Source organism: Manis pentadactyla, chromosome 14 (assembly GCF_030020395.1).
Source record: "Manis pentadactyla isolate mManPen7 chromosome 14, mManPen7.hap1, whole genome shotgun sequence".
NCBI lineage: Eukaryota > Metazoa > Chordata > Mammalia > Pholidota > Manidae > Manis > Manis pentadactyla.
This window is the reverse complement of record NC_080032.1, coordinates 57,271,020-57,297,350: the sequence shown is the minus strand read 5'-3', so window position 1 is coordinate 57,297,350 and position 26,331 is coordinate 57,271,020. Positions and strand designations below refer to the sequence as shown.

General features: G+C 50.6%; 1 protein-coding gene across 7 annotated transcripts; it reads right to left on the bottom strand.

The window, feature by feature from the left end:
• Nucleotides 1-21: 21 nt before the first annotated feature.
• ADA2 (adenosine deaminase 2) lies at nucleotides 22-22,749 on the bottom strand. Of its 7 annotated transcripts, none has more exons than XR_005034016.2 (11): nucleotides 21,272-22,749; nucleotides 20,198-20,527; nucleotides 18,777-19,002; nucleotides 17,373-17,583; nucleotides 7,801-7,928; nucleotides 6,084-6,171; nucleotides 4,511-4,619; nucleotides 2,425-2,582; nucleotides 1,640-1,842; nucleotides 430-1,397; nucleotides 28-357 (listed from the first exon to the last, which is right to left on the bottom strand). XR_005034016.2 is itself a non-coding variant. In XM_057491417.1 (11 exons), exons 2-11 carry the CDS (start codon nucleotides 21,604-21,606, stop codon nucleotides 1,298-1,300), a joined length of 1,572 nt encoding a protein of 523 aa, XP_057347400.1. In that variant the 5' UTR covers nucleotides 21,607-21,729; nucleotides 22,633-22,749; the 3' UTR covers nucleotides 30-1,297. The 7 variants fall into 7 exon arrangements, 6 of the variants coding, with proteins under 6 accessions (XP_036788381.2, XP_036788382.2, XP_036788374.2 ...); XM_057491417.1 differs by having other exon boundaries at nucleotides 30-1,397; nucleotides 21,588-21,729; nucleotides 22,633-22,749; XM_036932479.2 differs by having other exon boundaries at nucleotides 29-1,397.
• Between the last annotated feature and the right edge of the window lie 3,582 nt (nucleotides 22,750-26,331).

The window sequence follows — 26,331 nt, the reverse complement described above, 5'->3', positions numbered from 1 at the left end:
GATCAGCTCACACAAGGTCTTCTGTTTGGGAAGTCTGTGCAAGGCTTCCTTCTGCCTCAGCAGATGGCACAGAAAAGACAGGTTATGTCTATTCATTCACCACATCTTTTATTGAGTTACCAACTAGGTTTGGGGCATGGAGCTTGAATCTGGGTTCTCGGTGCACAGGAAGCAATCATTAGTGCCTGCACACAGGAGCTTACAGTCTGGTGAGAGGGAGCTTATAAACACAGAAATAAATACATAATTATAATGCACGATAAGAGTCATGAAGGAAAAGAGCAAGCAGCCATGAGAGAGAATAACAGGGTAGGGGTCTGGGATGCCCTTCTGAGACAGTCACATAAAACCTGAAACCTGAAGTGTAAACAGGAGTCTGTTAGACAAAAGTGGAAAGAGAACATTCCAGGTAGAGAGAATGAGACTAACCTGATGCAGGACAGGGCTTAGGCTATTTGAGGAGCAAAGGGCACCAGGTGCAGGGTGATGCTGGAGGGACCCGGGCGAAACAGGGTGCCCTGAGGAGACACTGGGGTTCTAAGCACACCGAGTTGCAAGCAGTGGAGTGTGCTGATTTAATTTAAAGTTTAAAAAGTCACTGCTCTGTGAAAGTGAACTGAATAGAGCAAAGAGACAAAAAGAGAGATCAATTAGGAGGCTCCTACTGCAGCTCGGGTGAGAGGGGAGAGTAGCTTGCACTCAGTCAGTAGCTGTGGAGGTGGAGACAGTAGATGGAGTCAGGATACATCTTGAGGTGGGGAGCAGGCAAAAGCAGAAACAAGAACTTTGCTGAAAATCTCTGCTTTGGTCAACTTAGCAGGATGGCTGGAGGTGCCACTTGCCAAGATGGGAAAGACCAGGGAAAGGGTAAAGAGATTGATAATTTGGAATTGCACACAGGTTTCTGTCCTATAAGCATCCAAGTGAATAAATTAATTTGGGAACCATCAGCAAATAAATGATATTTTAAAGCAAAGGAATGGAGAGACTACCTAAGAAAAGAAGGCAGAGTGAGAAGAGAAGAGCCAAGGAGGGAAGCAGAGAGACGAGAGCAGGAAGCAGGACTGGGAGGAGGCCCGGCCAAGAGGTCAGGTGGAGAGGGGCGCTAGAAGGGGCCCTCAGAGAAAGATGGGTGTCCCGGCCGGGCCAGGCGGCATGGAGGCCGCGGGGGGCCTCCCCCAGGTCAGTGTGATAGAGCAGTGCAGGTGGAGGCTCCACGGGAGTGGATTCAAGAGTGCCTGACAGTGATGATGGGGTGCTGGGAAGCGGAGGAATGGGGTGGCATGTGGCTGCTTTCTCAGGTCGGCCTCTCGACCAGGTCAGCTACAAACTTATTCCAGCTCTCCTCCCAGGTTTTCATGGCAGCCTTTTTCTCCTTAGCTGACAGGGCACTGTACCTGCAGGGGAAGAGGCACCCGGGTCAGCCCAGGGAAGGGCTGGGGAGCGGAAGGGGGGTGTGAGGGGATCGCAGATGCTCACAGAGCACATTTCTCCCAGTGCAAGAGCAGTAACCAAATGGATGATGTGGAGAAAACCCACAGGAACGTTTCAGGCTTCTGCCCTAAATCTCTAAGAGAGGTAAACACAAATTGTGGGACAGACAAGAGTGGGGTGTGTGGGAGGCATGCAGGACTCTCACTCAATCGAGTTCATGGCCAGCTGCCTGAGGGTCCTCAAGTCGGCCGTCGTACCCCCGATGCCCATGAAGGCCTCGTAGAAATCATAGGACAAGCCTCTGGCCCCGAAGATGCCTGGGTCATCAGAGCTGATCACCACGGGGTAGCCAGTGGCCATCAGAACAGCTGCAGGGTGGTTTCTCAAGTCAGACACCAGTTTCAGAACCTGCAAGTAAGAGGCAAAGAAGAAATACAAACTTGGACCCATAAAGTGCCATCACAAGGGGACTGAAACCTAGAGCGATCCGCGACTTTCTGACCCCCACCACCACTCTGAACACTGGGGTGACTTCTGGCAGAGCCCCACACCAGGCCTCACGGTCCACTCGATCCCCCTCAAGGGTCATCACCACCACAAACATTGGGCTTCTCTCTTGGTCCTGCTCAGAGTGGCTCTCCTGAGCACAGCAAGGCAGGCTGGGGCCTGGGGGACCCCATGTGACTGTGGATGCAGCAGTGTCCTTTGGCCCTTCCCCCTATACCGGTCTCCCCCAATGTTCCTTTAGCTTTGTCCACAGCTGTGTCCAAAATTCCACCCTGATGAGGACCCTCATGGCTGCCTCATTGTTATGAATGATTTAGACAAAGGGCCATTCCTAAATAACTTTACTAATGGGTGTTGGAGAGTGGAGGAATATAGAAAATAAGTCACATAAGAAGAAAGAAATTATACAGGAAAAGGTTTGGGACTCAGCAGAGGTTGCGGGTGGAGGAGGTCATATGGGATTGGCCCACAGACCACACGTACCTGGTTGGAGATGGGACAGACCTCTACGGGGATGCCCTTCCTCCAGGAGTCAGCCCACACTGCTGGGTGTCTGCTCAAGGCAAACCCATGGCCAATCCTGGTAGAGTTCAGTATTAGGGCATCCAGAAGGTTTCCATCTATGGAAGTACCCTGCCAGTCTGCGGATAAAGGGGCAGTCTTCAATAGAATGCTCTGACCACAGACCAGCCTCAAGATAAATACACCCCAAGAGAGAAAAGGAAAAGAAATGATCATTCACACACACACACACACACACACACACACTCACACACACATTTTCCTTATAAGAATGCTACAGTGAGGTATGGCATGCTTTATTGTATGTATGCATGCATATAAAAGAGGAGGAAGTTGAAACTTACATAGGCTTTATAAGCTAAAGGACACACAGCCACTAAGTAGCAAAGCTGGGTTTCAAACTTTGCTCTGCCTGGCCCCACAGTCTATATTCTTTCTTTCCATTTTTGTTTAATTCCAGAGCTACTTTCTGGGAATTTTATGCTTATAATCTTTACAATAATGTGTTGCAGACTCTGTCAATACAATTATCTATATGTATTTACTTTAATTACATCTTTAACAGTCCTCTCAGGGCAATCCCAACTGCAAGATGGCAATGGCAACATGAACAGAGTGGTGGCACTTGCTAGTGGCTGCCGACTATCCATCCCCTGTGCCTTCCTTGCTGGCAGGACCCTCTTTAGAGGGTGAAAATGACAGGGTCTGACTCTCCCAGCTTCCCTTGCAGCTAGCATGTCTAATGCTGGTCTGGGAGCCCCTGGGGCTTCCTCCCTATAAGAGGAGATGCTCTGGAGGTAATGCCTTGTCTTTTGCTTGACTGGATGTGATCCCCATGTAAAATGTGAAAACTCCACTTTTCTGTTAGGAATAAAACCCAAGAATTCCCACTGCTGGTTAGGTCATGTGTTTTAGGGGAATTTTCACTGGTTTTCTATCTAGTACTTTCTTTTCAAAGATTTTTTCTTTGTTTTAAATGAGGATATTACTCTTGAGCATTAATAATCAAATCCTGGCAAAAGCCCCTCCTGGTTAGATCCTTTGTCAGTGTTTCATACTGTTGAAAGGATCTCACACAGAAAGTATGATTTTTACAGTTAAATTACAAGTTCTTCAAGGTTAGCCTTCAAGGTTAACCCTACCCTCATCCCATCCCTCACAAACAATTCTTTAAATCTCCTAGAACAGGTTTGATCTAAATTGGATCTAAATTGACTTGAAATGTCAGGAAAAAGAGATTAATGAACGTGGACCCTTCCTCTGAGAGATGGTGAGATAAGCCAAGGCTCCTGCCTGTGGTGAAACTAAAGCCCACCGCCCCCTCCTCATTTCCTTGGCCTTCTGAGCAAGACAGGTGCCCAAGCACCTGGGGATGGCAGGGGCACGAGCTCTCCCCCAGTCTAGGGTCCCTGCATCATTTTAATCTGATGCTGCAGCCATGACCTGGGACTCCTTTAGCTCAGGGTTTACACATGTTAAGGGCTGGGGTGTGGGGGGGAATGAGAGCTGACCCACTAATCTGTGGACTGAGCTTCAGGAACGAGGACGTGGCTGAGCTAATGGCATTTCAGAACACCAGCCGTCAGGCTGCTTGGGCCCCACTGGCATGTGTGCGCAGAGCCTCCTGATGCCAGGGCAGGCCTGGTCGAGGCCCTCTGCTGCCATTCGCCAGTCTGTGACTTTGGGCAGGTGAGTTAACCTCTCAAGCATGGTTCACTCATTATAAAATGGAGGTCCTCCAAGGTCCCAAATTCAGAGTCCACCACCCACCAGCTCTTCACCCTTGGACCAATTTACACTACATTTGGTAATTGGGCTCCTCATCCATAAAATGGGGATAAAAAGACCTTCCTAGCAGGACTGGGGTGAGAACCCAAAGTAACATAGGTAGAGTGCTGCCAGGACTGAGTACATGTATGAAATGGCCCGTCCACGCAATGACCACAGCCCCTGTCCACACCACCCGAGGCCCCAGAGCTCCCGACAATGGCCAGGGGCTCACCTGCCCATCTCCTCCCCAGTGCCTGCCTGGCGCCCCACAGCTCACCTGTCTCTCCAGCATGGAAAAAGTAAGGTAGTTTCACGCCATATGAGGCTGGCATCATCAAAGCCTCCTTGTGATCGTTTAAGGAGTGGCCGGTGTCCTCACGCCCCACCTGCAGGGCAGAGGAGGGACATGGAGGCATGTGCGGCCCCTGCCTCACCCTGCTGACAGTGTGTCTGCAGCCTGTGGGCACCTCTGTGGTGCCTGTCACACAGCCTTTCAGGAAGGAGCAGCAGGAACAGGGAAGAAAAGGGAGAGCATCCTTGCCCCGGAATGAATCCCCAGGCTGAGGCTGGGCCACGCGTCCTCCCGCCCTTCCTGCCCCGTCTTCCCGCACCTTCTGAGCCCCTGTGCTTCAGCCCCGGGCTCCGGAGGGGGAGAAAGCAAGAGACGCAGAATGAAAGAGCGAGTGAATGGAGCGGAATGACGACGGGGACCCCAGAATCAGAGCTGGGACCCCAGCGCCATCACTGTGTCCCCAGCCAGGTCAGCATCCTCGCTGAGCCCCTTGGTGACTCAGTGCCTCAAGCTGTGACCAAGGCAAAGTCCTGGTCCTCAAATGAAACCACACACACCTCAGGGCTTGGAGCTCTGTGCCAGGAGCAGGCTGCCTTAGAATGGAAAGGGTGCTTCCTTCAGAAGGCCAATTTTCATTTGCGGGGCAGCAATTTTAATTTGTGGGGGCACACTTTATAATAAAACAAACAAGAATATGCAAGGTGGTAGAATGGAGGGTAGGCTTGAAAGAGGCTTGCAACTTGCAAGAGGCCTCCTCTGAACAACTACCCATCCCCTGCCAAGCCCAGTTTCCCGCAAGGATGTGTCCATTTCAGCCTTCACCAGGACTGTACCAGAAGCTCCATCGAGAAGCTCCTCCTCAGGCCCTTGTCAGTGCCGCACACAGAGGGAGTTGCAGGGGGGGCCATCTGCCCCTTCCTGGGGAGACCCTCTGAGGGCAAACCTCAGAGATGCTGGGCCCCCACAACAGGGCAGGGCTGAGACCTGCTCCTGCTCAGGCTGCCGTGAAAGCAAGGGCTTCAGTACCACAGAGGGTGAAATGTACAGCCTGAAAGAGGCAGCCAGGAGTGCATCTCAGCCAGTTAGTCCAGATTCATTTGGCCCCCCTAACAGGATGAGCTGTCACTCGGGAGGCGTGGCCAGGCCACAGGACCCGCTCCAGCTGTGACTGGGAGCAGGGACACCACCTGTGGGTGTGCAGCTAAAACTAGCTGGGACCAAATGGGACAAGAAGGGACCGCTCTCACATCCTGACAGTTTGCCCAGGGCTGCCCTCCTGCTTCCAGATGCCAGCCCCCGTGTACTCCAGCGTCAAGGGGCAGATGTAAGGGGGCCGTGTGGGCGGTGAGCCAGGGCAGAAGAATAGGACACGAGCACCACTACACGAGGCCCAGAGCTCCTCTCACCTGGAGCGCCCCTTCCCAGCCCCTTCAGCTACCCTGTCCCTGGGACGGTCACCTGCTGCAGGCCTCTCAGGAGGGCCAGCACTGAGCACTGGCCGAGCTGGGCCACTGGGCCCTCTGTGCAGCCCACCAAGAGCCGGTACGGAGTCCCTTACCAGGTCAAACCCCGCCACCTGGGAGAAGTCGGCTCGCAGTGCCATGGCCACTCGGACTGATTTCATGATGTGGGACACATTTTTGGATCTGTGAGGACAGAGAGAATCACAGGAGACTGTGTGATGGTGGTGGGGGCACATGTGCCCCAAGGCTGCCCGGCACCTGGGCTGGTCTAGTCCAGGGCACAGAGCGATGGTTCCCAGCCTCAGTGCTGCTGTCCATGTGCCCCCCACACCTGGCTGCCATGAGCCTGCTAAGTGGCTACCTTGGAGAGGTATTTTGCCCAAATCCATTCCTAATGAGGACTCTGGCTGGCTCCAGAGGGCCCCACAGTATCCGAAAAGCAGGTGAGGTAAGGGGACTCATAGGACAAATTTTATTTGTCTAAACTGGATGAAGCAGATTGGCCTTGTCCAAAACTGCTCTGCATCCCTGAGGGTGACTCCTGGAAGCAGGCACAGGGCAGAGGCCTCTGTTCTCTATGAAGTGCATCATGCCACCTGAGGTCCTGTGGGTCAGGCTGGACCCGGCAATGTGTCCTCTTCCTCTGATGGAACCAGCAAGGTCCTGGGCACGCCAGAAACCATGTGAACCACACCATCTTACCCCTCTGCACCCTCCTGTGAGCCCAGGGTGGGGGCAGGCAGGCAGCATGATTGCAGAAGCACCACAGGAAGGCCTGGCACCGTTCCATAAGAGCGTGGTCTCTGCCAGCAGCTGGCAGCCCTCAGTTTGTGGGTCTGAGTTTGCCTACCCCATCCAGCACCTACCCGTTCCCTCTCCCGCAGAGCCCTACAGGACACAGCGGCTCAGCCTCACACCCTCCCGCACCGGCCCCAGGCAGCCTCAGTGCAGAACCTGGAGACCACCCTGCAAGCATCCTGATCGGGGCATGCTGCAGGCCCCCAGGCCCTCACGGGGAAGGGAGGGGGCTCAGGGGCTGTGGCTGCGGAGGAGGCTCCTGGGAAGTCTGGCTGCCCTCCAGGGCCGGGCCTCATGGGGGGCCGAGCGGATGGAGGAGCTGCCCTCCCCCAGCCTGACCGGCATGCTGGCTGCGGCCCCTATGTCTCCAGCCTGGACAGGTCACAGGCCTCAGACTGGCTGCCCTTCAACAGGAGTGGGGAGCTCTTGCTTTTGGTAAAATCAAAAGGAAAGTTAAGCTGTACATTTTTCTGCACTTGCCTGGGGAGAGTAGGTCCTTTTTCATATCAGCAGGTCACACACATGTGCTGCTGTGGGGTCTCTACACAGATGCTGAGACAGCTGTCACTCAAGCCCCATCACCAATCAAGCCCCCGCTCACTGCCACACACAACACATGGCGGACGTCAGGCAGAAGCCCAGTGGCAATTTGCAACAAAGAAATGAGCCAGTTACCCAAACATCGAGGCAAAAGCACTATACCCATAACTGAATCACCCTGGCCAATGTGGGGTCACAGGCCAGAATTATCTGGAAAATTGCTGCAGCTCTTCATTTCAGGCTGGATTCAAGATTCAAGCTAGAAGTGTCTTCAGAGACAGATTTTTGCACTCATATGCAAACGTGTGTGCTGAGCCCATGGTTTTTGGGCGTCAAGAGGTCTCTGATCCCCAGCCTCCCTTCCTCCCAACCTCCCTTCCTCCTCTTTCTCCTCCCCTCTCCCTCCCCAGCCTAGTGGCCCTGCCTGCATCCCACTCTCCTGACTCCTGCACCATCAGCCATGTCCTTTCTCACCTGTGATCCGAATAAATGAGTTTGATTCCAATAAACCCAGGATGCTTTCTCGCAAACATACAAGCCACTTCGGAGTAAGTCCTCACTGACCACTCTCGGGAATGGGTTGTCCCGTCCAGTTCATACACCTGGGAGAGTGTCAGGTCTCGGTCAGACATCAAGGGAGAGCAGGGCAAAGCTCCCCTCCCATCCTCCAATAATCTCTGAAACCAGAGTGGACTTGGCAGTTTCCCTGTTCAATGCCTTTGACAGCTTCTGACAGTTATTAGCCGTCCTAGACCCATGTGGAATAGTGCCTTCTGACACCACAAAGCTAAGGTGTCTGCTGTCTCATTGCTGGGTCCTTATACCCAGAGCCTGGCACGTGGTAGGGGCTCCTAAGTGTTTATGTAATGGATGAAGAAAGGTCAGCTGGGGAGAGGACAAGCCAGAAAGAGTGGCCCAAAGACCCACTTTGTTTCCCCACTCTCCCACGCCCGGGCAGGATGGAGCCCAAGGTGGCCACAGCCACTAGGGACAAGAGTGACATGGTCAGGGCAGTGAGAAGAGCTAGGAATGGGCACCAGGGAAGATGAAGGGGAGAGCCGCAGTGGGAAGGGGGTGTCAAGAAGTGCCTGCCTGGTGGATGAGCCCCGCCGAGCCCCCTGGCATGGGGCTGGCATGGGCACATGCCCTACAGCCCCTGCTGCCCGTGCCCCACACCGGCCCACTCTCACCCCTGCACAAAGTGGCCATGTGCATCAGCAGTTCAGGGGCAGGACAGAGGTGGGAGTTCGTGCTGGCTGCAGAGCCAGGGAGGGTGGGAGGAAATCCTATGCAGTGGTTATTTCAGGACATTAATTAAGCACCTACAGTGTATAAGGAACTGGGGTTGGCCTTGGAAGGGATAAACAAGTTGGAATAAGGCAGTGCCTGTTCTCAGGAATTTTCAGTTTAGTGGAGAGAGACTATCTATTTTCAGGATATAAAGCAGGAAGAGTTCGGTGCTAAACAGGTATATGAGATCTCAGAGGAAAAAGGGGTTCTTTTGAACTGGAGAGGGTCAGAGAAGCTGTCCTGGGGGAAAAAGCACTGGAGTTGGGTCCTGAGAGGTGAGTAGGATCTGAGAAGCAGGGAGCCAGCAAGCCAGTCCCCGGTGGCCTCTCGCTGAAGGGCTGCTAGCTGTGTCTAAGAAGCAGTGTTCCTACACCGAGCCAGGACTGACAGAGGGTCAGGAGCAGAGGCTGTGGGAGGTAGGACAGGTGCTGAGAACTGTCTCCCCTCCTGAAGAGAAAGTGATTCCCGTTGCCTGGACCAGTCCTTGTCTCCCCACCATGCCAGGAGCTGATGCTCTCAGGGCACCTCCTCTCATCTCCACCCTCACATGCCTCACACCACTTTCCCCAGCCCAGGGACACCCCCTTGCATCCTGGCTGCACCATGCAGGCATTGCCCCTTGTTCCTGGGTGGCCTCCCCAAGCCTGCAGAGCAGCCATTTTGCTCCTTCATCCCGGGGGTCCTGCTCTGCTGCATGGGTTGGGGGAAGTGGGATAAGCAGGCAGCTGTTTCCAGCCCCTTCCCTTGGCTCCATTGGCCTTTGTTCCTTGGTTTCCTCTGCTGCGGGTCCAGTGAAGCCTGACATTTTATGCATTCCCCCACAAGGCCACCGCAGCCCACTGGGTCATGGTTATCAGGTAGAACTCCCTGGTGGCTTGGCTGGGGGTGGGCGTGCCCAGGCTCACCCAGGGTGAAGGCTGGCAGGGCTTTGCAGAGGAAGGGTCTCAGCTGGTATGCCCATTATTACTATTACTTACTGAAGGGATTGGAACACGCCACCCAATATGACACTTTTGTATAAGGATTAGTTTGAACAGAAGGCAATTGAGAAGCAGCGAGAAAACACAGCCAGAGCTCTTTGCCACTCCCCTATTGGCCTAAAAACGGGAGATAATTTCTGCTTGTGAAGGTGTTTTCCCTTCCACCTCCCATTCCAGGAGAAAGACCCTTATCACCACAGACAGAAAGTCAGCACTGAGATGGGGCTGCACAAACAAACCTTACTAAGATAACCCTTATCTCCTATTAGTTTCCCTCACATATTTAACTTCCCACAAATACCTGCCTCTATAAGCCCAAACCCATTTTCCTTTGTCTTATCATTTCTCCACAATTTTCCACCATTTGTTAAAACAGTAAAGCACCTGATCTGCCCACTTCTTTGCATCATCACTTCTTTTTTATGAAGGTCTCAATGCATGGTAAAAACTACACGTTAACTTCAAATGAAATTTGCATGTCTTTTCTGCTGTTAATGTGGCTTTTGTAAGTTTAATATGCAAGCCTCGAGAACAAAACCTAAGAGGGTGAAGGAAAATTACTTTCTTCCTCTCCTACTTTACCAAGGATTTTTAAGAAGAGAACACTTCCTGTCACTGATCAAGGCTGCAACAGATCTCCAGGCACTATTAGAATCTTCAAATCTGTGATGAAGAAAGAACTCATATGCTATACCCCAGCTGCTCTCACCCTATGGACAGGGAGTCCTCTGGGCCCCAGGCTTTTCCAGGCAGTCTACAAAGCCAAAATTCTTTATTAAAGTGTTAAGATGTCTTTTATCTTTTTCACTCTCATACTCTTATGAGTGTAGAGAATTTTCCAGAAGATGCATCATGTATGACAATATTGCTTGAAAAAATAATGGGTTGGGTGCTTGTGTAGTCTTGTGTTTTGAAAATTTTTCAGTTTCAGTTTCTAAGACAGGTTATATTAACAGGATAAAGTATGTATAGTACATACTGTGTGGTATTTATATATAAATATATACATAGTATATAGCTATAAACCACATAACCAGAAGCTCTCTGGGATCCTAACATTTTTCTGAATATAAGTTTGAGAACCATTGCATAAACCCAACCCAGATTGGTCCTTGAGTTGTTTTGGCATTACCCAGCTGACCTGTAGATGGGAGGATCAGAGTCTGCCCCCTGCCTTGACTGCCCTGTCTTGACTGAGTCACCTGCCCAGGCGTCCCAACTGGACTGCTTCTTCCTAGGGGTGGGGTCAGATCTGATCTCCCTTCTCCCCTCCTAGAGCACCAGAGTAGGAGCTCCAGAAACCAGCCTTAACTTAGGAAGAGTGCTGTCTGCGTGGAGTTCTAAGAGCACTAAGCCCCAGGGAACACATTTCAGAACTGATAGAGATGATGTTGGGGGGTGACAGGAGCAGCTGTGCTAGCAGAACAGAAGGGAAACCAGGAAAGAACCTAAAAAAAAAAAAAAAAAATGACAATTCTGCCTAAAGAAGATCCTTGGCAGATGAATCAAGTTGTATAGACATGCAAACAACATCACAGAGGCCTCATGGGCTTTGCATTGGGCCGGGTTTCCAAGTCTCCGCTTCTATAACCCCCATACTCACTGCTAGAGATGCGTGGAGCGGTGCCTTCCAGGGGCCAATCCCACAGCTAGTTCCCTCAGCATGGAGAGCCACCCAGGTGGAATCGGGCTCCAGGGCACAGATGCTGAAGCCACATTCACAGTGTTTGCTAGCTTCCTGGGACCCCATTAAATTGCTGCCCGGAACTGCCCACGCTCTTTGCTCCTGCGCCCCAGGCCTCAGGCAAAGAGATGCAGGCCTTGCAGAAGCACTGAGGGCAGGATCCAAATCTCAAGACTTCCCCTGCCTTAAAGAGTGGGAGACCCTTTCTGCGGGGAGCGCCGCAGACGCTCTCCCAGCACCGGCACCTCCTCAGCTACTTGTGGGTTCTGGTGAGCCTTCTGGGTTCTGGTTCCCAGGGGAGATACAATCTGTCCCAAGTCAATTACACCTCCTAACATACAGAGGTGTCACAAGGACCAAACGAGTTAATATTTGTAAAGCACTTAGCAATGATAACTGTTAATAATGTTATTACCAACCTATCACCAAATATAGAAAAGCAACTGAAAATCTGCAATTGGCCTAGGAGGAGGAGCTAAATCTAAGAATTTGACAATGTGTAAAAAAGGAGGTGGTGGTAGCCCTTCATAAGCTCTGTAATACAAAAGCTGCTATATCCAAGTAATAAGCGCTCTTGAATTAAAAACACACTGGACTCAATTTAAATGACCTCGATTTTTAACTAGAGTTTGAGGACCTGTAAATTTGTGAGAAAATATTCAAACTACATACTACTTATATAAATCAATATAAACTTATAAAGTTTTATTGTCCATGATATTGTGGAATGATTTGAAGCTGGAAGGAACCAAAGGGAAATTTGGGAACAAGAGTTGCTCAGACCAGAAACTAGGACTCAGAATTTCTAACTTCCAATGCATTAGCTCTCACTGCTAGGGCACCATTTGCTGAGCAAATGTTAACTGGGCCTCTAGGATGGGCCAGGCATATGCCAAGAGCTTTATGTCATTATCTCATTTAATCCTCAAAACTGCATTATTAGGTAGGCCTCATTTTACAGATGAGGATTTTGAGACTTTAAAAGGTTAAGAGCTCAGTTCTGCTCCCCAGTTGGAGGGGGCCTGGAGATCGGATGAGGTTCCGAAGCTGGCTGACCCTGCGTGTCTCCTGTAATCAGGGCAGCCCATCCTCACCTTCAGACCATAGCGACAGTCAGGGAGTAGCAAGGTCTGGTTCTGGCCACACTTTAGAATCACCAGGAGAGGGGGAAATGCCTGGGTCCCTCCTAGACCATCAGGATCTCTGGGGTAGCCATTTTTTTTAACCTCCCAGATGATTCTAATGTACAAGCCCAGCTAGAGCTGAGGGCTACCCTTTCTGTGGACTGGCGGCCGGGTAAGCAGCACTGTACAGATGTAGGGCAAGTGCTTTCACAAAGGCTGCAGGTAAAGGGGTCCCCCAGCTTCGCATGCAGCAACAGGCGGAATTTTCAATGAGGGTCTGCCAGGAATCCAGGAAAACTTTGGGGGAAGGGGTGGGCTGGGGGCACTAGTGTTGTGACGCTTGACAGTATCCAAGAAATGGGAACAACCTGGACGCGTCCTCTTTGCCCCCAAGTGTCTCTCTCGTAAGACCTCCCATCAGGAAGTGTCAGCAGGGAAATCTGGTGAGGAGCCCTTTGGTTGCCTAAGAGCTCCACTCTGAAGACCGGCCAGGACCCAGTCTGGCCTCAGAGTCTGGCGGTGGGGGGAGGGACTGCAGCCCAGGAGATAAGACCCGCCTAGCAACGGTTGCTAATGGCAAGTAGCCTTTGTTATCAAGTATTAATAACACAATAGGAGGCTGAGCAGCCAGGATAGTCCGTCAACATCATCCCAGCCCTGAATTAGCCCCCCCGAGCAAGAAGGGGGGGGTAGTGCGGCTCAGCAAAAGGATTCCAGGGCAGACGGTTTTTAGTTGTTAATGTGTTGATGGCTCCCCCTACTCTGGCTAATGGGGGGCATTAAGGCACAGACTCTATTTCAGGAGGCCTTTGTTCCATGGTCTGAACAGAACAAATGGTCAAATCCCATCCCCCTCAGCCTCCCCAGAATCCCAAATCCCAGCAGCCTTCTCACCTTTTCAGAAGGCTGGCTGGCAGGGGTGGGCAGAGTGGGGAGAAAGGGTGGGAGCTGGGCAGGTCCCCAAATCAAAAGCCCCGGGGCCTGAGCCCTCCAACATAGAGAAAACACCCTGCAGAGAACGGGGGCACGACACAGAAAGAGGCTGCTCCGGCCTCCCCTCCAGCCCAGTTTCTCAGCAACTTCCCCTAAACGCTTTCCCACTGGGCTCAAGATGAAAGTCACAACCTCAGCCCCACCCAGACCCAAGATTTTCTTTCTTCTTCCCTCCCTCTTCTTCCCTCTCTTCTCTCCTCCCCCAGGGAGCCCAAGGCTCTGCCAGGGTTGGTGGGCTCCCTCCCCACTCCACACTGAGGAAGCCGCATGGATTTGCCCACAGGAAGCGACTCACTTCGCCTGGGCCTGCTCCATCCTGGGCAAGGCGTCAGCTCAGCCAGTCCTGGGGCTTCCATTTCCCTGCAGAAGGACCTGAGCCGGAACCAGAGGCCAGACCCGCTAAGGGAGCTCCTATGGAGATGAGTGGGGCGGCTTTGATGCTTAGAAGTCCAGCACCCTGGCCTCTGTCCAGTCACCCTACCACCCACATGACCTTGGTCAGGCTCTTTGACCTTTCTGAGCCTCAGTTTCCACATCTGTAAAATGCATGTTGTGAGGCTCAAAGGAGATGACGTCAGTGAAGTGCTTTGTAAAGGTCAAGGTGAGGAAGGCCCTTTCTCAAAGTGTGGTGCAGGTCAGACACTCTGCATTAGAATCCCGGGAGGAGAGGAAGAGGCTACTTAACTTGGCAACTTTGCAGCTGCCTGGCCTCACCCAAGAGCACGGAGTTGGAATCCTGGGAGGTCTGGGTCCAGATACCTATTTCAAACAGCATGTCCAAATTATTCATATGGAAACCCAGGTTTGAGGACCACCGTCAACAAGCACGGTCATCACTATCGTGCCCTTGAGGACACCAGCCATCATAAGGCCTGGTGCCAGAAATAACACAAGGCCACCAATGCCTGGTGCTAGAAACAAACATTCAGGGAGACCGAAGAGGGGCGTGTGGGTCCTCTGGTCTCAGGAAGGGGATGCAGGAGGACTTGGCTTAAGGGGGTCCCAGAGAGGACAATGGGCTTAATAGGGGTGGAGCCCAACTTGGAGAGAGAAGAGTTTTCCAGGCCAAAACATGGGAATAATTGTGCTGGGAGTGCGATTTCTCCCACCCAACTTGGGCTAAGTTATGCAACAGTTCATTGCTTTCAGAAATTCTTAATAGAATTTCTATTAAATTCTATAATTTAATATGGTGGATGGACCCTCACTTTTATTTTAAAAGGGTCATTTGTGCCCTTGTCTTATCCACCCTGCTCAAAAAAATGATGGCAGCTCTACTAAGCCCCACTCCCACTTCCCAGGAACTCACAAATGGAAGGAGTCTGTACTCAGTGTCAAACCACCACACACCCTTCAGATCTTATCCCCTGAGAGAGGCCTTTCTGGGAGGACTAGAGCCACCCTCCAGGAGGGTATTAACATATCTAAGGGAAAAGGTGGGTCAGTCCAGGGTGCAAAGAAAAGGGAGAGTTAAGACCTAGGAGGCTTCGTCTTAGACGAAGGGAAAGGGATTTTTGAGCCACAAACTGGAATTACTGGTTCTTGGGGCATGTAGATCCTTTATTAGACAGTCCTGAATCCCTTTCAGTCAAACTGGGGGTAGCAAAGTCAGTTTAGGAATCCCAATCAGAATTTAAAACATTTTTAGAATGCAAAAATGTCAGTCCCTATACACTGCATTATTTTCAGAAGCATTGTATAGGTGTATATGGATACATGGAACAACACCGCCTGTAATAGTCAATTTGTTCTAGTGCGTTTTCTCGCCTTGGGAAAGGGTGATAGCTTTCAGCACACTTTTGAAAGGTTAAGGCAATGTTCTAGACTCCCTCCTATTCTCAGAGTTCTAGGACAGGCTTATTAGGGCTACTGGCTCAGCAGTACCATTTTGGCTACAATTTGGCTTCAGGAAAGGTAGGATTTACTTTCATGGAAAGAATTTCTCAATCAGGAAGTTTTAAGTGTCTGGTCTGATTAATGGCTTTCTCTGAAAAACAGCATTTTTACTTTCTTGTTTATGCTTCTGTCTCTTATAAATTTTGTCAATGTGTGTCAGTCCTCTGGAGCACTATCACTTCTGGGTGTACAAACAATAACATTTTTGAGCCTGTGAAGACCATGGACTATGGTAACAAAACCAAAATAATGCCACCCTGGGCCTTGCCACAAACTTGAAGGTCAGTCACCAAGGCATTGGTTTATTCAACAAATATTTGAATGAATGAGCAGATAGTTTGGATACAGTGTAGAGGAGAGCTCTACACAAAGGTCATTTGCCCCAAGCCACTTAACATCTTTAACCAGTTCAAACTCTTGTGAGCCCACCAAATGGAACATTGAGAAATGCTGCCCACTGCCACAACTCCCCAGAAAGTCCTCAGGGAAACTCCCTTCAATAGAATCGCCAGAAGAATCTTCCAGTAGCATTTGATCCCATGGGGCTGCTCTCCTCAACAGCTACCTGCCAGCAGCATGGAAGCCCGAGCTTCCCCAGGCCCAAGTCTGTAAATCTGAGGTCTGTCCATCTCTTAGTCCCTGAAATCCCAGTCACCCTTTGCTTCAGGTCAAAATGTAAGTCCTCAAAGTAAGTTTTGTTCTTTTTTAAAAATTTGTATTGCAGTCCCTTCTTTTGGACTCTTCCCAGTCCTTTCCATTCCACTCTCTTCAACTTCCTTAAAATCAAACCAGCAAAGCCTTCTTTAACCTCTCTGCGGACCCCATTCTCAGCTTCTCCAGCACTGTGGCCCCTGTACCCTCATCTGAGTGTTTCGCCACAGGGTCCAGGGTGCGTTGGAGCCCAAGGACACTCTCCCCTTAGAGCTGGCACTTCCCTGGCCTCACCTTCAAGTTTATCAGCCACATGGCAAGCTTCTGATAAATTAAGCTCGAATTTGTAGTCCCTTCCCACCTCCGTCCTTCGTTTCAGCTTCTTGTTCCCTCCTGCTGCCCTGCCAGCTCCCAGCCTTCTACGCTCCTGCGGGCACCCATCACTCCTGTGTCCTTGCCCCCAGGGCCTTGCCAGCCCTTCCAATCTGTCCTGCTAACCCGGGCACCCCAAACCATCTTCTCTTCCTACAGGAGGGTCATGCAAAGAGAATCACACACACTCATCACATTTCAGGAAAGAAGAGAAATGGTAGGGCCTAGAATGATTTGAAGGGAGACCAGGGAGGAAGCTTCTGTGGGGGAACAAACAGGAAGCAGGGAGCATATATAAAACCAAGAGGAGAGGAAGGCAGAGGTGAGGGCATTGTGCAGGGAGACCCGAGGCCTGCACCAAGAGCTGCTGGTGGCAGAGAAGGAGGGGGCCCAGCCTGGGAGGAAGGGAAGTGAGGGCTCTCTGACCTTCCTCAAAGACTCCCTCAGCCAGCTTTGCCAGCCTACAACCTCCATGCCCTGAGCTTGGCTAGGAGACAGTGTCATGCGTACTTGGGAAATGTGGGAGGCAGCAAGGCTTTCCACCAACCCCTCTGTGGTGACCACATTGCCCATACAAGACCCTAGTGAAGATGCCCGAGCTCCACAGAACGGGCCCCCAGAGACTTACCCATTCCCCCATCACGTGCAACAAGACGCATCTCCACATTCATCAGTGCTCCCTGTACCAAGCCCGCCATCCTGAGGGACTCAGCAAAGCTAAATTGTGATATGGAAGGAGAGAGGTCCAGAGGGTCCAGGCGTGAGACACTGCTCAGAGTCCAAGGCCAGGGCACCCTGAGCCTGCAGGAGGCCCTGAGAATCTGGGAGATGGTGTGAATTGGGGTGGCACAGGGCACTGAGCTACACTCACAGCGCCGCCAAGGCCAGACCAGGCCAGCTGCAGTTTCCTCCTCCCGGGGTCCCTGGAAGGCATATGTACCCCTGGGGAGGAAGCCAGCAGTCAGTCCTGTGCTGGCTCTAGGTAGGGAGCCTGGGAAGACCACAGGCAGGACCTGAAAGCCAAGCCAGAGGGAAGGAGAGGGGAGGCAGGCTCACCGGGTACAGCATGGCTCTGAGCTCCAGGTAGAGCACATTGTCCTGGTAGAACTCCTCCAGGCTTTGGAAGATGTAGTCTCTGAACACAGGTGCATAGTGCACAAGGCCAGAGATTGAGAGGAAGATGGTTTCAAACTTGGACCAGACGATGTCTTGGTTTGTATAAGTCACCTCAGGGTTCTCGGTCACCAGCGTGAAAGCCCTCAGCAGGCTGTGGAGGACACAGGGGCGAGCGGGGGAGGCAGACGTCAGCACACCGCCTCCAGGCACCTGCCGGGTTCCAGCCCTCCCTGCTTCTCCCTGAAGCAGCAGCCAGGGCATGTCACAGTGAGCAGCGGCCAGAGGCCCAAGGGAAGCCTCCCAAGCTCTCTGGAGGAGGCCCTGCCCTGAGACACACTCTGTGCGCCCAGGAAGACACTAGCTCTCTGCCCACAGGCCCTCCTGTTCCTCTCCACAGGCTTAGCCAATCCATTCCCATTGTACTTACACCCTAGACCAAATTCTCTTGAGAGGGTGTTATGCACCGACTTGTGTCCCCCCGAATTCATATGTTAGAGCCCTAACGCCAATGCGACTCTGTTTGGAGCTGGAGTCTTTAAGGAGATGATTAAGGTTAACAGAGGCCCTAAAGGTGGGGCCCTAATCAAATAGGGCTGGCTTTAGAGGCACAGTAGTGCATGCACAGAGAAGCTGCCAGAAGCTGACACCTTGACCTTGGACCTGCAGTCCCCAGACTGTGAGAAAATACATTTCTACCACATAAGCCCCCCAGTCTACAGCGTTCTGTGCTGGCGATCCCAGCACCTTAAGTGGGGCGGCATGAGGGAAGTAACTCTGGACTTGGCACTGCATGGCCCACGTTTACATCCCTGGGAGGCCATTTCCTAGCTATGTGGCCTTGGGGACTTCCCTAACTATGCTGAGCTTCATGTTTCTTACTCACAAAGGGAAGTATGGAGCGGAGCCTCATGAAAACACTCTGTAGATGGTTCTATGCCTAAGGTAATTATTACTCATAATATCACTATTTAAGTCACTATTTAAGGTTGTTTATTGGCATGTTGCTTCATCATGTTTCCGGGCTGCTGCATTGCTCCAGGAGCTGGGAATTTTTCTTCCTTCTGATCTTCTTGAGGATCCAGACTAATCCCATTTGATGCAATCACAGTGTTTCTATAATACCTTTTGCAAATCAAATCAGATTTTAAGTGTGCCAGGAAGTTACTATGGACAGAAAAAGGGTTGAATCCTCTGTAAAGTGAAGCATACTGTAAAGTTAAAAGAAGCTTCCTGCTGGTTTTTAAAGTGGATTTTTATACATGGTTTGTACCAAGGAAGACATACCCATACACTACCCATTGCCTATGGTGGGCATGGGGTGTGCTCCTTCTGAGCTACACTCACCTGCTGTCAAACTCAGTGATGTTCGGCAGCCCCTTACGATGCTTCTCCAGCAAAATCCACTCTGAACATTCCACTGGTGGAGGGGCTGGGGGGCCTGGATAAGCAAATTTGAACTGCAGGGCCCCCCTTGGGGTGAAACAGAAATGGCAGTGAGGCCTATAGGTGACATTTTTCACCAGCCAGTCCATACTCAGGATGCCAAAGTCATGGATGTGTAATGCAGCTCCTGGGACAGGAAGAAGAGGGGCGGGGGTGCGGTGAGGCAAAGAGCAGAAGTGCAGGAGCCACGGCTGGGGCTCAAGGGCAGCACAGACGGACAGGTGGGACTTCGAGCCAAGTTCCAAAGGCTTCCCAGGCCTGCATCTGCCTGGGAGATCTACAACCTTCTTTGCTCCGGCTCAGGGGGGCTCCTGTGGCTTTCTCCCTCACTAGTCAGAAGCCATGATGGCCCCTTTCAAGAGAGGTGGCATGGGAGGGTAGGGGAGCATCAGGCTTGGAATCAGAAGATTGGGGTTCAAGCTGGGACTGCACCAGCTCCTAGCTCTCCACCGAGAGCCCAGGCCTTTAAAGGAAGCCCTGCCAGCCAAGGGTGAGTGAAGGACTTTGATAAAATGAGCCCCAGCCCCTACCCCCACCCTCATCCTGCCACCCAATGCCCCACCCACTGGCTCTGTGGTCCCTGCTTCCCACCTGGATCTGCAGGTGTTACCATGGGAGAGTCTATGCCTGTCCTTCAGACCTGATGCCCTCCAGGCACAGAATACATGGCCCCCTCTGCTCTTCTGGTCACATCTTAGCGCCTGGCCTTGACATTGGTCCCTTAGCAGGCATCCCAGCTATGCAAGCCTTAGGTCACGCTCTCTAAACCTATGCTGTCTATCAACTGGAGATGCTATTTCACCAACCTCACAGGTTTTTTTAAAAATTGCTATTTGTAGCATTAAAATAATAGAGGTATTCCTTGTAAGCTGGAAACTGCTATTTATGTGTGCACGATTACATTATTTTTACTATTCATAGAGCTGTACTTACACTATAGAAATATACTAGTAGAGATGTGTTTATCTAGGATCATATCTCATACCGTGTCCTCTTTGATAACTTAGCCCCTGGGGAAAGGGCAGAAGCCTCAGGTACAAGGGGCTGTGGAGGCGTGAGAAGGTTTATGGGCCTTGTCAGAGATGCCCCCCAGCATCCAGGGCCACGCATTCTGTCTCAGAGGCTCAGAGCCTACGGAAGCAGGACTTTTGGGTTTCTGGGCCTAACTGGCAGCCCCCTCGGGACACCCCTCCCCAGTCTGCCAGCAACAGCAAAGGCCCAGGGCAGCAGAGGGCCCTGTAGCCACAGTGGAAATGATTTTCCCAACCAAGTGCAGCTCCCCTCTTCCCAGGACCCCCAAGCCAACCCCTCCAAACCTCTACCTTTCGGCATCTTCCTCAGGATGTGGAACACCCCACTTTCCTCAATGAGGCTCTTGGCCTGGAAAAAGTGCATGCTGGGCGGGAATGTCTGGGTCCGCATGGCCTGAGCCACCTCGGCCCTTTTCAGGGCCATGAGCCTCTGGTTGGCCAGCTCCTCCTGTCTGTTGAGCACCAGCTGCCCTCCCAGCCTCATCGTCTTCTCTCTCATTAGCAGCTGCTTTCGTGCTACATCTATGGGCACAGCTGAGCAGGACAGAGACATGGCCGCCACCAAAAGCAGGTAGGGCAGGGCTGGCTGCCTGGACCAGCCACCCGCGAGCATTGGGACGCCTGGAGAGGAAATTGCTCAGATGGAGACTCAATGGGGCTAAAGGTGGGGGCTAAAGATTTAAATGTGGAACTCTTCTCCATCCGCCACCCTGCTGTCAGATTACCGGCTCCGAGACCCCAGAAGTAGACACGACGGAGGGTCCCCAAAGAAAGGTCCCCAGAGTGAGCTGCTCAGCCAGCACACCCTGCTCATACTCAGGAAGACACTGCAATCAGACTTGTAGTGTTTCACTGTTAAATATAACCAGGGTTCTATTTAAAGGATCACAAAGCATATGAAGAAAGGCTCCAACATGATAAAGAAACTAAAGAAAAACCACAGAGAGAAGGAACCAAAGGGAAAGGGAGGCAGTGCATGAAATAGAAGAAACATTCAAACGGATGTTAGCGAACATCCTGAGAGAGATGAGAAAGGACAGTGCCTCCGTAAAACAGTGACGGGGTTATAAAAAACAAACAGAATGTGAAAGAGCTTTCAGAAATTAAACATAGGAAAGCTGAAACTTTAAAAACTTACCAGCAATATTAAAAGGTGGAATTGAATCAAATCTTTTAGAAAGTAGGACAAAATAGGAGAGAAGCAAATTTGATGGTAATTGGTGCAGGAAATCCAACACCCAAATAATAGACATATCAGAAGGAAAATGAAAAAAATAGATGGGAGAAAAAAGGAAATAAGTAATACAAGAAATTGGCCCAATTCTGAAGACCTGAGTGTGGGGATTGATAAGACCTGTTGTGTACCTGGCACAGCCCACTCCCTCAACAGCCGCACCGAGCAACAGCATCTTGATTTTCCAGAACATGAGCATGAAAAGATTCTAAAAGCTTCCAGAGAGCCTCTAGTCCAGGTTTGCAGTGAGCAGGGATTTAAGAGAGGAAGGAAAGAAACATGCATTCATGAAGAGCCTCCTCGGGCCAGGCACCATGTTTCACACTTTACCTAAGGTATTGATTTGAATTACCTTTAAGAATTGAGAAATATGATGCAGTATCCTGGAAAGAATCAAGACTGTAATTCGGAGACCTCAGAAACCATCCCAGTTTCGCTTGTCTTTACCTGTGAGACATGGGGCCATTCACTTTTTGTCTCCGGATCTCAGTTTCCTCGCCTGCAGTGAGGATGGGCTGGACCGCATCAGCGGTTCTCAAAGGGTGTACGTGTATCCTCAGTGATTTAAGATGCCACTGTTTAGGTTGAACTGAAAAGTTTTAAAGCAAGTAAATCTAAAGAAAAATACTAAGTAAATGGAGATGCAGGTTTACGACAAAAATGGAAAGTTTGGTAATATTGAAATGTATTACAGCCAGGATTCTTCCTAGGCCTGGCATTTGATGATCCTATGATCTATCAGATACCAAGAGGGAATTTTTAAGAAGGAACTAGATACTCCTTACTCTGATATCACAATGACGGTGAGGTAACCCCCCGAATCAGAGTTAGACTTTTGAAGAACCCTCAACTCTCTCCTCAGGCTTCCAGCAACTGAACTCTCTAGGGCCAGAGGACAGTGACGTCCATGTCACCACCAACACCCCCACCACCCCCACTGAACCCTCCACGGCCGCAGCCCCTCGTCCCTCTCTCCCTGGTGACTCACAACAGGCCACCAAGTTCCAAACTCTCCAACTCTGCCCTCCCCAGGAACCCCAAATATCTGCGTGTGGCCAAGCATCTGGGGACATTTTCCCACCAGACAGAAGTCTATGCGGCACTGGCCAGGCCCCACCTGGTCGAGCATAAGGAACACAAGCCCTGTCGGTGCTTTACTGGCTTCACTTTCTCCCTCCGCAGGACGTGTCCCTTTCACTTGTTAAAAGAGGGAGCAGGAAAGCTCTACGAACAGAGTGTTTCTAGACCAAGAACAAAGGGACGGACCGTGTGCATCTGTAGTTCTGAGTAGATGCCCTTGTCCCCACCACCATTTTCAAGAGGCTGTTGTGGAGAAAGCCCAGTTCTCCCTCCCCACAGAAAGTGGCAGGCCCACTCGGGGTGGGCACAGGGAGGCCTGCGGCCAGGGAAGCAAGCCCTGGTGCCCAGCTTCCCCTGACTGTACCTCGCAGCCCGGACACCACCCAGGCGGCCACCCCAGGGGATCCAGTACCTCAGAGCAGCTCCAGAAATGGTAACCTGTTTGCTTCACCCCCAACAGCTGTGTCAGAAGCACCAGAAAAGCTCACATTCTGTTTCACTTCCTGCCAGGACAGGTTTCACTTCCCCTGGCCTCCAGAAGATGGAGAAGACAGGGCCTGCCAGGGTGAGGCCCCAGCAGGCTTGGGTGCATGGGTTTATCTGTGTGATTGTGTCTGTGGTGGTGGGGTTATGTCTGTGTTCATTGTTCATGTGTGTGGATGTGGGTTTACATGTGTGCTTGTGTGGTGCTTGGGTTTATTTTATATTCATGTGCGTGTGTGAGCTTCTGTGTGCATGTGGGTTAGTGTGTGTTTGGGGACAGGCTGTGTGTGTGTTGGTGTGCGCTGACTGTGGGGTCCAGCAGGTAGCTTTGGACAAAAAGCTCCACAAGGAGGCACTCCAAAATCTGCTCATGAACTGTGAGAAGCGCTCCCTTCCTGGAAATGAGATTGTGAATTGTGGAGCAGCCCACAGGTCAGATGGCGGGGTGGGGGTGTGAGGCGGCAGCTGGGCGGGGGAGGGTGGGCAGGAACACCAAAGGGATGCCAGCTCCGGGTGCACGAGGGGACTGGACCCAGCATGGGCCAGATGCTGGAGCCCCCACAACTGTGTGGCCTTGGCCATGTTATTCAAATAGCCTATTTTTCATTTTCCTGCTCAGAACTTGGAGATAATAAAAACAAGTACTACATAGTGTACATTGTGAGAATTAAATGAATAATGTATGCAAAGTGCCTGGTGCATATTAAGTTCTAATAAGCATTAGCCACTACTATTATTGGAAATAACTTGGGATACATCATCCAGGCCAAGTTCACAAGCAAGACAGGGGACCTGTCAGTGACTGCTGTGGCGCATGTGTGATCTCCATGCATGTCACGCGCCTCTCCTCTTCCCTGCCCCTGACTCAAGGTCCTCTGTCCCCTAAGAGCCACTTCTGCTTCCTTGGCTCCTCAACATCTGGGGTCTCTGGGTCCCGAGTCATTGTCTTCTCTGAAAGTAAAAGGGTCACCCGTTTCATAAACAAGAAGAAATCCAAAAGCAAAAATAAAGAGGAATTAGGAGTTCCCTCATCAGGCATGCAGGATTAATTTTTTTAGGAGTCAGAGGATTGAGAAGGAGCAAGCAGGTACTCCAGAAAAACAAAGCACATCAAGGCAGAAGGAAAAGCCCAAATCGCTGATTCTGAACATGAATCATTTGAATATTTTTTTAAAATACCAGATCAGAGCTAAAGATAAAGCTTTTCTTTCCAAAAGTTTTGTTTAAAAGTAGGAGCTGATTTTCACATCTCAAAGTGCATGGCTCCGGGGACCAGCTCGTGTCTGGGCCCGAGGGAGAGGGCAAGCCAGTGGGAGTGGGGGTGGGGTGGGGCTCGAGGCTGGAGTCACCACACTGGGCAGCATCTCTTCAGGCCAGCGGGGAGGAGGACCCAGATCCTGAAGTGGGCATGGAGAGGGGAGTGGCTGGGAGCCCCTTTGGACCCAGGACAGAAACAGGGATCCTGAGCAGGAGGAGCCAGGAGGATGAGCAGCATGCTCTGCAAGGCTCCCAGGGCAGCGCACTGCATCCAGAGCCACATGCCTGGCCTTCTGGGGCCAGCAGCCTCCTTTGGGGTGTGGTCCTGAGCATTGTCTAGCAGAAAAGGTGTGGCATCCGACAACAGCAAGCAACAGTGTGAAATGGTGAGGTTGTGTGGAAGAACACTCTGCCAAGGGCACAGACCATAACAGGCAGGACAAGGCCCTATTTTTTATGTTTTATTGAGGAAGACCACCAGCAGAACTGCACTGTTAAAAAATCTGAACACCTACAGGGCAGAGAATGGGAACCAAAGAACAATAACTGTAAGTGTTACCCTAAACAGAATGAAGCCTGAAACGACAGGTGTGTTATAACCCCAACACTGGACACAGGAGAGGTTTTCATGATTAATGGTAGTCTGTGGCTACACAAATATTTGATGAGTATTTTCATTGAAACATCTGTTTCCCACCAATACCATGAATTATTTGCTGTTGCTAAATATGACCTATGGCAGGGTTTAAGTAAGTTACCTAAGGTTGAAGGTTTAGTGCTGAATATACTACTTTTATAGACTATAAATAACATTCTCTGACTCCCAAAGTTAAGAAAATAGAAATGATAATAGCAGAAACTGAGATTTCTGTATATTTACTCATTTAATCCTTGCAGTGATCCTGTAAAGTAGGGCTAGCCTCTACTGACAGATGAGTATACAGAAGCAGTTGCAGGTGAGGTAACTGTAAGATAAATTCTAGCTGAAATAAGCAGGCAAAGAGAGGCAACAAAGGGCCAGGTAGTTTATTTGAATGCAAATTCCCGGGTGATGTTCCGCGGTCTGGCTATCACAGGCCGGGGAAGTCACACTCAGTAGGGCAGGCAGTGAGTTTTTAAAGAAGGTAGGGGGAGGCAGAGCTTAGATTTACAGCAGTGTGAGGATTGGCTAGCTTAAGGCACATTTTTCAGGTTGGGAGGGGGCAGCAGCCGGGGACTTTGGCACATCATCAGTGTCTGATGTGCTCACTCTTCTCCCCAGTGCCTTCAACCTTACATTCCAGCCTTTTGGTAATAATGGGCGACGACTTGATTTGGCTACTTTTGGCTGACAAGGGGTGTTGTGGGCGGGGGCGTTTCGTAGCATGTAGTTATATTGCTCTGACTGCAAATATCTTGCTTTGCTTTTTCCAGAGGCTCTCACTTTATTCTGTCTAAGCTTATGGTCTCTGTCTCATTTTCTCTTCTACAGATAGAGACTCTAGCTGCTGCCAGGGAAAAGGGGCGAAGACTGCTCTGGCTGCTTCATGCTGAGAAGGGGCACAGTAAAGTGTGCAGCTAGGTTTTTATCACTGGTCAGTTGAGAGGGCCTCAGAAGGTTGGCGCTTCTATTCTGGAAGGACAAACTTGATGAGGTTAAGAATGCATGGCTGAATATGAGAACTAGAAATATGAAGAGTCTAATTGAGAATCATAGCCAGGTATCATGGGGAAACTAAAATTCTGAATTGAGTTTACATCTCAATGACTAGTATTAGGATTTAGTATAGATAAGACTGCATTATTGAAACATTACTTTTCTCTAAAATCACCCTTATTTTTATTAGAAGTAGCCAGATTAAGAAAATAATTAACAGTTGGCTTGATTATTTGCATAAGTGCAGCAAGAAAAGCAATTGATTACATAGGCTCTTTTAAATGTACTTTGCTGGAACTTTTTGTAAGGAATTTCAGATTGAACTTTTAAAGGCCTCTTGAGGCCAGACAGCCAAGCCAGACTTGCCATTAGGTTTTGCCTGCAGTACCTATAGATCTGGGTGAATTCCTCTCTTCTCGAGGTCCCCAAGACATCCTGAGGTTCCTGCTCTTGCCAGGAAGTGACCTTCCTTACTCACCTGGTAAGGCTGCTGTGAACCTTGTAAGCAAGGTACCAGGCCAGTTCTTCCAAGGGGCTTTGTTGGCTTTATAAAGTCAACCTTAGTTCCTTAAAGCTGTCTGTTCATATCTGAGTTTATGCACATGTCTCTCAGGTATGACGTTCCAGTTAAAGCTTTGGTAATATAACCAGTGTTTCTAATTGGTCTTCTTACAAGGAAAGCATATTCTTATTGAACTTGTGCAAATAAACATACTGCCATGGAATATAAAAATA

Coding starts and splice junctions, on each gene's coding strand:
- ADA2 (XM_036932479.2), bottom strand. CDS start 21,425: ATGCATGTTTCTTTCCTTCCTCTCTTAAATCCCTGCTCACTGCAAACC. Junction 19,003..20,197: donor CCTGAGGAAGATGCCGAAAG/GTAGAGGTTTGG, acceptor TTCCTGTCCCAG/GAGCTGCATTACACATCCAT. Junction 6,172..7,800: donor CTCATTTATTCGGATCACAG/GTGAGAAAGGAC, acceptor CTGTCCTCACAG/ATCCAAAAATGTGTCCCACA.